Here is a 12,417-nt window from a genome sequence, read left to right as displayed (position 1 = left end):
GCACTTCCTGGAGTTGTGCAATGTTGAATGACAGAGTATTAGAAGGCTATGGCAATAGTCTAGGTCAGAGATAATGGTAGTTTGCATAGAATGGTAGCAGATTTGAAGTGGACAGACCTGAAAGTGAAGGTATGGAGGTAGACTTCATATCTCAGTAGAGTTGCCTCATAGTAAGTTGCTTCAACATAGATCAATGGAACAGAATAGAAAACCCAGAAATGGACCCACAACTATATGGTCAACTAATCTTCGACAAAGCAGGAAAGAATATCTGATGGAAAAAAGATAGTCTCAACAAATGGTGTTGGGAAAACTGGACAGCAACATGCAAAAAACTGAAACTGGACCACTTTCTTACACCATACACAAAAATAAATTCAAAATGGATGAAACACCTAAATGTGAAAATCCTAGAGGAGAACACAGGCATCAACCTCTTTGACATTGGCTGTAGCAACTTCTTACTAGGCATGTCTCCAGAGGCAAGAAAACAAAAGCAAAAATGAAACATTGGGACTTCATTAAGATAAAAAGCTTTTGCATAGCAAAGGAAATAATCAACAGAACGAAAAAAGCAACCTTTAGAATGGGAGAAGATATTTGCAAATGATATATCTGATAAAGGATAAGTATCCAAAATCTATAAAGAATTTATAAAGTTCAACACTCAAAAAACAAACAATTCAGTTAAGAAATGGGCAAAAGACATGAATAGACATTTTTCTAAAGAAGACATCCAGATAAGTAACAGACACATGAAAAAATGCTCAACATCACTCATCATCAGGGAAATAAAAATCAAAAGTACAATGAGGTATCATCTCACACTTATGAGAACGGCTAAAATTAACAACTCAGGAAACAACAGATGTCGGCAAGGATGTGGACAAAGGGGAATCCTCTTACACTGTTGGTGAGAATGCAAACTGGTGCAGCCACTCTGGAAAACAGTATGGAGGCTCCTCAAAAAGATAAAAATAGAACTACCCTACAAGCCAGCAATTGCACTACTAGGTATTTACCCAAAGGATAAAAAAATATTGATTTGAAGGGACATATACATCTTGATGTTTACAGTAGCATTATTAACAATAGCCAAATTATGGAAAGAGCCCAAATGTCCACTGACTGATGAATGGATAAAGAAGAGGTGGTGTATGTGTGTGTGTGTGTGTGTGTGTGTGTGTGTGTATACATAATTCCATTATATATGGTGGTATATATATATTCCATTATATATCTATATATACATATTAGATTAGATATATATATATAGATATTAGAATATCTATAGATATAGATATTCCATTATCTATCTATATATTCTATTATATATCTCTATATAATGGAATATTACTCAGCCCTCAAAAAGAATGAAATCTTGCCATTTGCAATGATGTGGTTGGAGCTAGAGTGTATTATGCTAAGCAAAATAAATCAGAGAAAGACAAATAACATGATTTCACTCATATGTGGAACTTAACAAAACAGATGAACATACAGGGAAAAAGAGAGAGAGGCAAACCATAAAACAGAGTCTTAACTATTGAGAAAAAACAGGGTTGCTGGAAGGGAGGTGAGTGGGGGGATGGGCTAAAGGGATGATGGGTATTAAGGAGGGCACTTGTTATGATGAGAACTCAGTGTTACCTGTAAGTCATGAATCACTGAACTCTACTCCTGAAACTAGTATTACACTATATGTTAACTAACTAGAATTTAAATAAAAACTTGAAAATAAGTAAATAGATAAATAAATTAAAATAAATTAATTAAATAAAGTATGTCACTTCAATAGTAACTTAAATTGTTAATTAATTTTGTAAAGATAAATCTCTAATATTCTATGTTGACTAATCCTGGGAACTGATTTGAAACTTAACTGTCTTAGTCATTTAAAGAAAACTTTTTTTTTTTCAGTAATAAAATCCCTTGTAAATTAGAAGGGTACCCTCTAGGCTTGTACTGTCCTGTACAGTAGCTACTAGTCACATGTGGCTTTTGAGCACTAATGTGGCTCGTCTGATTTGAGATGGGCTGCAAGTGCTGTCATCTGCAAATATACTCCAGATTTCAAGGACTTAGTATGAAACTGATGACTCTCCATATTGATTGCATATTGAAATGTTAATATTTTAGATATATTGGATTTATTAAAATTAATCTTACTTTTAATTAAAAAAATTTCTTAACATGGCTAATAGAAAATTTTCAATTACATATATGGTTTATATTATATTACTACCGACAACACTGATCTGATCTAGTCCACAAAGAAGGAGAGGTCAAGGTCCTTTTAATTTTGACAGTATGATGACTGGCATCACCAGATAGGTGCTTTAGTATCTTTAGACTTCTTATGGTAGATTATGATTCCAAATTCAAGGTTTCTGTCCCCAAATTTTATTCCTTATAATACTCACCATAATATGACTGTAAATGTTAGTCTTGGCAAGGGAAAGTATTGTTTTATCATCCAAATTAATAAGTTTTGGTCTGGGCTTGATCCTGGGATCCATTTTTATAACTTCATCATCAAATTGCAAATCCTGAGACAGTAATGACCCTTCTGAATTTTTTTTGCTTTCTTCTAGAATAACATTGTTGAATGAAGAAAATAAAGAGTGAGGCTTTACCTAAAAAAATTTATTAAAAATATTGAAAATTTGGTTGCTGTATTTATCACTTTGAATAAGAAATAGGCTATGTAGAAAGACTAAGTTTTTTTCATTTATATAATCATATCTATCATGATTAGAATCACATTAGAAAACCAGTGAGAGTAGATTAAAATTGTGGGCTAAGAACAAATATGTTCATCCCCTCCCATTGAAAAGTCCTTGAAAACTGGCAAAAGATAATTTTTAAATAGTTTTCAACAGTGGAGAGAGCGCCAACAAAAGACTAAGAATTGTGAGACATAAATCAGAGGGGACCAAACCGACAGACAAATGGGAGCAGAAATGTAACCTGTAGCCAAAACATATGTGGGAGATAAACCACTCTGAAGAACAGATCCAGAGAAATTTGATGTTCAGAGTGAACAAGTAAAATAGCAGTAGGATGCTCTAGGTAATTAGCAGGTGATTAAGTAATTATGGTAAAAACTGTGGATGAATGAGCATAAAAAACATAAACAGAAGTGGCTCTAGAAAAAAAATGGTCCATAAGAGAATTATTTTAAAATCTGGGGGAATAAAGCATCCCTAATAGAACAGGCTGCTATCGAAAAGAATTGAGTGGAGCGCCTGGTGGCTCAGTTGGTTAAGTGTCTGACTCTTGATTTCAGCTCGGGTCATGATCTCATGGTTTGTGAGTTCGAGTCCCACATTGGGCTCTGTGCTTGACAGCGTGGAACCTGCTTGGGATTCTCTCTTTCCCTCTCTCTTTCTGCCCCACCTCCACTTGTGCTGTGTCTCTATTTCTCTGTCTCAAAATAAATAAATAAACTTAAAAAAAGAGAAAGGAACAGGGTAACACTTTAGAGTCAAAATAAAAATAATTAGTGAAATGAAAGTATTCACTAAATGCTCTGGGAAACCGAATGGATATGGCAGCAGATCAAATTAGCAATGATCAAATTAGCAGAGGTTAATATTGAGGAAATCTTCCAGAATAATAGAATTTTTAAATGGAGATGTAAAATATGAGAGAGAGAAAGTTAAAAGAAATGGAGGATCAACTCAGAAAGTCCAGTGTTTAACCAATCAAGGTTCCAGAGGGCTGAGCACAGAATGGAAGAGAGAAGATAATGGAGGAATTAAGAGAAGAAAACTTCCCAGAAGTGAAGAAAGAACTGAGTCTTCAGATCAAAGAGCTAATGAAGTGGCAAGCAGATGGATGATGGAGCTAAGGTCTTTGCTGACATCAGTCACTGAACAGTCTCAACAGCCAGGACTGCCCACCTCTTGACTTCCTGTTATTTGAGTTATGTTAACTGTTTGTTTGGGTTTCTACTATTTGTCTGGGTCTTTGCTGAAAGCATACTTGACTGAAACAGTCTCATTCATAATAGCAACGTAAAAATATAAGTGCCTAAGTGCCCGGAATTACACTTAAAACCTGAGTAAAGAAAACGGTAGGGAGGACTTGAGTAAATGGAATAACTTATCATGTTCCTGGATGAGAAGTCCAATACTGCACAACAGTTTGTCCCAAATTAAGGTTTAAATTCAATACAATTTCAATCAAATCCTAAATAGGATTTTATTTATTTATTTATTTATTTATTTATTTATTTATTTTAAATTTACATCCCAGTTAGTTAGCAAATAGTGCAACAATGATTTCAGGGGTAGATTCCTTAATGCCCCTCACCCATTCCCTCTCCCACAACCTCTCCCGTAACCCTCTGTTTGTTCTCCATATTTAAGAGTCTCTTATGTTTTGTCCCCCTCCCTATTTTTATATTACTAAATAGGATTTTTTTTTAATTTTTTTTTTCAACGTTTATTTATTTTTGGGACAGAGAGAGACAGAGCATGAACGGGGGAGGAGCAGAGAGAGAGGGAGACACAGAATCGGAAACAGGCTCCAGGCTCTGAGCCATCAGCCCAGAGCCTGACGCGGGGCTCGAACTCCCGGACTGCGAGATCGTGACCTGGCTGAAGTCGGACGCTTAACCGACTGCGCCACCCAGGCGCCCCCTAAATAGGATTTTAAAATAAATCTTAACAAGCTGATTCTAACTTCTTTTTGGAAGAGAAAGTGCTCAAGAATAGCCAAGAAAAAATTTTAAAAGATGAGTGAGGGCAGGGAAAGGGAATTTACCCTGTCGCATATCAAAGTATATCATCAAAGTTGTAATAACCGAAACAATGTGGGAGGGGTCCAAGATTAGACAAAGAGATCAATGGAATAGAAGGATCTATAAATAAACCCCTTATATATGAAAATAATTTTAACAATAAAGATGGCACTTCAAAATAGAGCAAAAAGATGATGCTTGGTCAAGTAGCTATCCATTTTTAAGGAAAAATTATTTGATCTTCCTCCCTCACATGACATAAAATAATTTCCAGATGTACTTAAAAAAACTTAAAGTTGTAGAACAACCTATATAAGTACTGGAAGAAAATAAAGAAGATATTTATATAAGCCTTCTGTAATGAGACATAAAACCCAGAATCCATATCAGGAAATTTGGAGCGATCTGACCTCTTAAAAATTAACCAGGAAATTGCAAATTAATAATGACAAATAAGGTTTTGCTACAAATAGATTTAAAAGACAAGTGACATAAAATATTTGCAACGTATATATAAGATAAAGGATTAATATCCAGAATGCATATAAGGATTTTTCCAATCAATATAAAAAAATAGAGTCCAATAGAAAATAGTCAAAAGATGGGGTGCCTGGGTGGCTCAGTTGGTAAACTGACCGACTTTGCCTCAGGTCATGATCTCGTGGTTCGTGAGTTCAAGCACCGCATTGGGCTGGGTGCTGACAGCTCAGAACCCGGAGCCTGCTTCAGATTCTGTGTCTCCCTCTTTCTCTGCCCTTCCCCTGCACTCTCTCTCTCTCTCTCTCTCTCAAAAATAAAATAAACATTAAAAACATTTTAAAAGAAGAAAATAGTCCAAGGATATAACAAGTGATTTATAAAACTATAAATAATCCATAGCCTATTAAAGAATCAAATATCCTTTTCTTGCCCACAGAGTGGAAAAGTAAAAGATTGATAATATCTTGTTTTGGTAAGCATGCAAAGAAACAAGCTCTGTCACATACTGTTGGAAATTTGTAAAATGGCCAAGGCTTTGTGGAGAATACTGGCAAAATGTATCAAAATTTAAAATGTGTACATCCTTTGACTATCCAATTGTATCGATCTATTCTACAGAGAAACTTCCATATTTGTATAAGGATGAATATATAATGATATTCACTGAAATACTTTTTAAACAGTAATAAAACTGGAAACAACCTATATGTTTCATGAACAAGAGAATAGTCAAATAAATTAGATATTACTGGATAGAATGCAGTCACCAAAAGAATAAAGTATAGACCTATATGTACTGAAGTGGAAATATGTCCAAAACATGATTAAAGGCAAAAACAAATCACAAAATACTTAGATCTTGATTCTACTATGTAAAATGTTACATGCTGTTATATATGTAAATGCATAGAAAAAAACAGTGAAAGCAAACCCATGAAGTTGTTAATAGTGGATTTCTTCATGAAAGGGAGTGGTGCTGCAGGTGAGGTGAAATCAGATTTTATGTTTATTATATATCCTTCAATATAGTTTGAAGCTTTTTCAGTGAGACTATGGCCATATATTACTCATGTAACATATTTGCATATAAAAATGTTTAGGTGCCATAATGATTTCTTTTGAAAATGAACCCTTCACAGAATAACCACTGTATGTATGTTTACGTATAAATATATAGTATAAACTTGACACTACATTATTAGACTTCTGTTAATTACTATTTCTGTTCTTTTCTTACTTAAGGAATTCCAGTTTTAAAAATACATCCATACCATTGTAATATACTCAAATTCAACGATGTATTCTGGCAAAACAAGATCATGATCAAAGACAAACCACTTGCACTGCCGAATGCTGCAATCACAGTTTCTCTGTCCCATGATAGAATCTAGAGTAAAATCAATAACAAAACAAGAAAAACACTCTTCAAAATGAAACATAGTATACTTTTTTCATTATTACACAGATTAATAAACAATAAATTCAGTAAGTTCCAACTATTACGTTATTGAGATTGGTTTTTTTTTCTATTTTTCCACCCCTCCTAGACAGTTTAATTTTTTTTCTGCAGGTTTTTTTTTTACCCTTTAATTTTTAAGTTCTTAAAGTTGAGATATAGTTTACATATAACATTGTATTTGCTTTAGGATTACAACATAATTCGATACATGTGTACATGGAAAAATAATTATCACAATAATTATAGTTAACATCCGTCACCAAGGATAGTTACAATTTTTTTCTTGTGCTGAGAACTTTTAAGATTTACTCTCTTGGCAACTTTCAAATATCCAGTACAGTATTGCTAACTACAGTCATGCTGTACATTACAATCCCTAAGACTTTTTTAAATCTCAAAACTGGAAGTTTTTAACTTTTGACCATCCTCACCCATTTTGCCTCTTAGTTTATTTATTTGACTATTTAGTATGGCATAGGAAGGTGTGTATGAGTGCCACATAGACAGGGGGTGGATTGTGATGGTTGATTTTATGTGTTTACTCGTCTAGGCTATGGTGCCTAGTTGGTGAAATAGCAGTCTAGACCTTGCTACTAAAGTAATTTTAGATGTGATTAACATTTAAATTAGTAGGCTTTGAGTAAAGCGACAGTTTCTTAATTCTAGAAATTACTAGTCACCTTTTCACTACATAGACTAGTAGGGTTTAATTTTTTTCATCATGTCCTTTTCCTTTTCATACTTTGTCATTTTTCTATTCAAATATACTTTTGACAAATGTATTACTCAAAAACCTTTGTTGTTAAAAGTGGGTGGGTTTGGGGTGCCTGGGTGGCTCAGTTGGTTACGTCTCTGACTCTTGATTTCGGTTCAGATCATGATCCCAGGGTCATGGGATTGAGCTCCACATTGGGCTCCACACTGTGTGTGGAGCCTGCTTAAGATTCTTCTCCCCGCCCCCCTCTTCCTCTTCCCTGCTCGGGCTTGCTCTCTCTCTCTCAAAAAAAAAAGGACGGGTTTATCTTTTGAAATACATATAATATACATGAAATACATAGACTATACAAGAAATATATAATATATATGTAATATATATGTATAATATCACATATATGTATATAATATTCATATGATGTATGAAATACATACATAGTATATGTATAAAATACATGAAATTTCATATAACATTATGCATGGATGTGTAAATATAAAAGTTTACAAGGGTGACTAGGTGGCTCAGTTGGTTAAGCACCCGACTCTTGACTTCAGCTCAGGTCATGATCCCAGGGTCCAGCCCTGTGTCAGGCTCCATGCTAAGCATGGAGTCTGCTTAAGATTCTCTCTGTCCCCCCTCCCTCTGACTCTCTCCTCTGCTCATGGTCTCTCTCTCTCTCAAAAAATAAATGTTCACAAAATTAAAAATCTATACACACACATATATAAATGTCATTGAAGCAGGGAACAGAAAAATAGTTCATTAGTAGCCAGCACTAGATTTTTTTTAGAAAAGTTTACAAACTTTATTAAGTAGAGATTAAGCTCTACACATCTGTATTAAATACAAGCATTTTGTATTCAGAAAAATTAAAGCACATTTCTCTTTACGGCAGACATACTTAGTAAATATTTTCGAGGAGCAAACACTGAATTAACCATTGGATAGTTAGCTTGATTGATGGAGTCCTGTTCACGAGCCTGAACACTCTGGCCAAGGAAAACCTTTGTAATGAGGAGGATGCCTAAATATGAATAAAACATCATTTTAACAGTAATTCATTCTAGTAATTTTCCCATATCACCTTCCTTATTAGTCCCAGACTTGACTATGTGTTCTGTAAGGGCAGAGATCCTTGCTACCTTGTTTGTCATTGTATAGCAAAATAGAAACTCGGTAAATATTTGTTGAACAAATGAAATAATTATAAAAGAGGATTCCTGTGATTAAAGCAAAGCTTTACAGAAAAGGAATAAGGAAAGAAAATAAGTTAGCAATGTTTTTTATCAAGTGATTTGAAGTAAGAAACTTTTTGTTGTTGTTATTAACTGGGTAAAAATTCATCTCTGAATCATCAGCACCTAGCACATCACTTAGATCATGGGAGGCACTCAATACATGTCTACTAAATGGATAAACATTTCTTTTCCCTTTAGATTTCTAAGAAACCTTTGGATTCTCTCAATCCTAAGGATGTCTAGGAGTCACTGAATCCTATAATGTAACTTGTAATCACTAGACAAAACATTTAGATGACTTTTTTTACACTATACGAGTTACAGAATGCAAGCTGAAAGAACCTAACTGTTTTGGGAAACATTTCAGAAGGATCTAGAAAAACATGATGAGGTGTTTCTTAAGATGGGAATGGAAGAGCATGAGAAAAAAGAAGCAAATGGTTTTTTTTTAATAAGGAGTTCTTTCTATATTCAATTATCTGCTTAATTTTCTGATTATCATTAACTGAATGAAAGGCTGCAAGACACATGTAGTTTGTCATGAATAATCCTAGCAGAGCTCTAGTCTGGAACCTAGAATATCACTCTTATAGACTTAATTTAACCAAATTTCTGACTGCCCAGTCTTCAGTAGGTGTATAGTGGAGACCAAAGAATAGGTGTCCCTTACTTCCTGACCAGGTCAATTCTCCGTATTATATATTCTTTGGTAATATGCACTAACATTTCATCTTTGTTATGAAATTGTTATGTTATGAAAATTTTAATTTTACATTTATTTGTGTGCTTATTAATATCTGTCAATACCATAAAGGAGCAACTATGTCTGGTTTGTAAAGACTATATCCATACTACTACCAAGTGCCTAACACGTAGTAAACATTCCATAATACTGGTGGAACTGAAGCATGAACAGTGGAAGGGTGAAGCAAGAGCACCTAATGAGCTGGACTTTTCCCCAGTCTGTGGTTACAAGGGGACCTCTCCCAGAAGTGTCCTGCAAATTGACTCATATGCTTTTATCTATCTATATATTCAAGATGCAAATAAAGTACTGATCATTGTGAATAAAGTACCAAAATTTTATCTTCTATGAGGCAATTTATAAATAAATCTGTACACTACAGTTTGTCTTTAGCCAGTTTTAGATTTGCAACCAGGTTTTCTTATATCTATTAAAATGATTAAGTCCTGCCTTCCCAAGTGCTTGGCATGATGATTACTGCATAATTGTGCCAAGTTCTCTTTTCTCTTTCCTATGAATTTGGGGTGGTGTGTGTGTGTGTGTGTGTGTGTGAGAGAGAGAGAGAGAGAGAGAGAGAGAGAGAGAGAGAGATGCATATATACTGAGTTTATTTTTAGGACACAAGTTAATGAACAAAAGTAGACAGCAAGGAACTAAGATGGCGGTACAGTAGGAGGACCCTAGGCTTGGCTTGGCCCTCGAATGAACAAAAGCAGCCTGTTTCATATAAATTGGATTAAATATGAGTAACAAATGAGTCCCATTCTATTAATGTTGACACAATAATCAGTAAGTATTTGTTCATAAGTTGTAAAGTTACAGATCAGAAAGTCATATTTCACTACACTGGTAAATACTAAATAAAATAGTTTCTGGAAAATCTTCCTGATTGATAAAGCCAAGTATTAAAAATGTTATGAAAATAATTAACAAAGGCTTAAAACTAAAAAGTTCAGAAATACCATATATTTGTATTACCATGCCTGAAGAGCTCATGCTCAGGAGAGTTCTTCTCATCTTTGTACTTTTGCTGTAGAAATTCAATTCTGGGACACTCACACATACTTAGGCTGTTAGCGAGAATAACAGCTTCTTTTCTGAGAGGCAGCTGCAAAGAAAAAACAAAGCTGAGTATTTTTATAAAACTGACATGGGGCGCCTGGGTGGCGCAGTCGGTTAAGCGTCTGACTTCAGCCAGGTCACGATCTCGCGGTCCGGGAGTTCGAGCCCCGCGTCGGGCTCTGGGCTGATGGCTCAGAGCCTGGAGCCTGTTTCCGATTCTGTGTCTCCCTCTCTCTCTGCCCCTCCCCCGTTCATGCTCTGTCTCTCTCTGTCCCAAAAATAAATAAACGTTGAAAAAAAAAACTGACAGTACTTCAGCTTCAATACAGATGGCTTATTAGTTTATGTTTATGTGTCTGGGCAAAAAAAAAAAAGGGCTAGATTCATTGAAAAGCAGTAGATAACTTTCAGGTACAACTTCATTCTGTAAGGCCATTTATATAATATGCTTTAAATTTACATGCAAATAGGTTTACGAAAAGTGATACACAGTATTCGTTCCTGTAAAAGCAGCCAGAGTCAGGACTGACAACACTGTGTGGTCCAGGAGCTATAGTCTTACACATTTTCAATGATACTCCACTAGTAATCATGTAAATTCCAAAAAAGAAAACCCTGTAGGTTCTTACTTATATGTGAGATATAGGTAAATATAGATACATGGTTAAAGATTTGGTATAAATAGTGTTCTTGGTTTAATAATCTATGTGGCTTTCCAGATACACCTCATTGTGCTAATGCATGGAAATTTTAGTTTGCATTGGGACTAGATTTATTTCTTAAAAATGTTTTATCAGAAATACAGTAATACAGGGGTGCCTGGGTGGCTCAGTTGGTTAAGTGTCCAGCTTCAGCTCAGGTCATGATCTCATAGTTCCTGAGTTTGAGCCCTGGACCAGGCTTTGCGCTGACAGTGCAGAGCCTGCTTGGGAGTCTCGCTCTCTCCTCTCTCTCTGCCCCTCCCCACTCATGCTTTCACTCTCTCTCTCAAAAGAAATAAACAACAACAAAAAAGAAATACAGTAATACTCTAAAATTCATATTACTTGCTATGAAAGCTCTGAAGAACAAATAAAATCTCTATTTTTAGTAGTAGAAAACCTAGAGCTAAGAGAGATTATATAATCTATCCAAGGACAGAAGTAGAAATTAGCAAAGTCATAATTTGAACTCAGGTCTGCTTCTCCTTGTCACTATCTCAGAGTTTCGAAATTATTACAAGTTTAATATTAGTACCCAAATTATCTAAAAAATATGTTTTCTATAAATGCTGAATTGCATATTTACTTTTTCTTACTAAAAGCTGTTACCCAAAGAGGTTTTAAAATTTTTTTAATGTTTATTTATTTTTGAGAGAGAGAGAGAGAGAGACAGAGTGTGAGCGGGGGAGGGGCAGAGAACAAGAGGGACAGGCTGAGCTGTCAGCACAGAGCCCAATGCAGGGCTCAGACTCATGTCTGTGAGATCATGACCTGAGCCGAAGTTGAATGCTCAACTGACTGAGCCACCCAGGCGCCCCCCCCCCCCAAAGAAGTTTTTAAAATATAAATACTAAAATGTTGCTCATGTTACCATAAATTCCACGTCCCAGTAAATATAACCTTATCAGATTTCCAATGAACATCACTAACTATTCATTAGATACAAGCTGTGTACGTGGCATTGTGCAGCTATAGCCTGGTCTTGGTCCTCAAGTGAGAGAGGGAAGATGGTGAAGACAGCACAGGCAGTAATCTCTCTGACATTGGCTATAGCAACATTTTTCTAGATATGTCTCCTAAGGCAAGGGAAATAAAAGCAAAAATAAACTGTCAGGACTACATCAAAATAGAAAGTTTCTGCACAGCGAAGGAAACAATCAACAGAACAAAAAGGCAACCTACTAAATGAGAGAAGATATTTGCAAATGATTTACCCAATAAAGCGTTAGTATCCAGAATATATAAAGTATTTATAAAACTCAATACCCAA

At 35.1% G+C, this 12,417-nt stretch overlaps 1 protein-coding gene across 1 annotated transcript in view; it reads right to left on the bottom strand.

The window, feature by feature from the left end:
• LRRC9 (leucine rich repeat containing 9) overlaps positions 1-12,417 on the bottom strand; it is a 104,440-nt gene that overhangs the window by 60,352 nt on the left and 31,671 nt on the right. Inside the window, 4 exon segments of the mRNA XM_032593363.1 lie at positions 2,424-2,636; positions 6,499-6,614; positions 8,303-8,425; positions 10,363-10,492. Coding sequence (XP_032449254.1) covers positions 2,424-2,636; positions 6,499-6,614; positions 8,303-8,425; positions 10,363-10,492 — 582 coding nt within the window.

The sequence above is a fragment of the Lynx canadensis genome, chromosome B3, assembly GCF_007474595.2.
Source record: "Lynx canadensis isolate LIC74 chromosome B3, mLynCan4.pri.v2, whole genome shotgun sequence".
NCBI classification, from domain to species: domain Eukaryota; kingdom Metazoa; phylum Chordata; class Mammalia; order Carnivora; family Felidae; genus Lynx; species Lynx canadensis.
The sequence above is the reverse complement of the archived record's forward strand: the minus strand, read 5'-3'. Positions and strand labels throughout refer to the sequence as shown.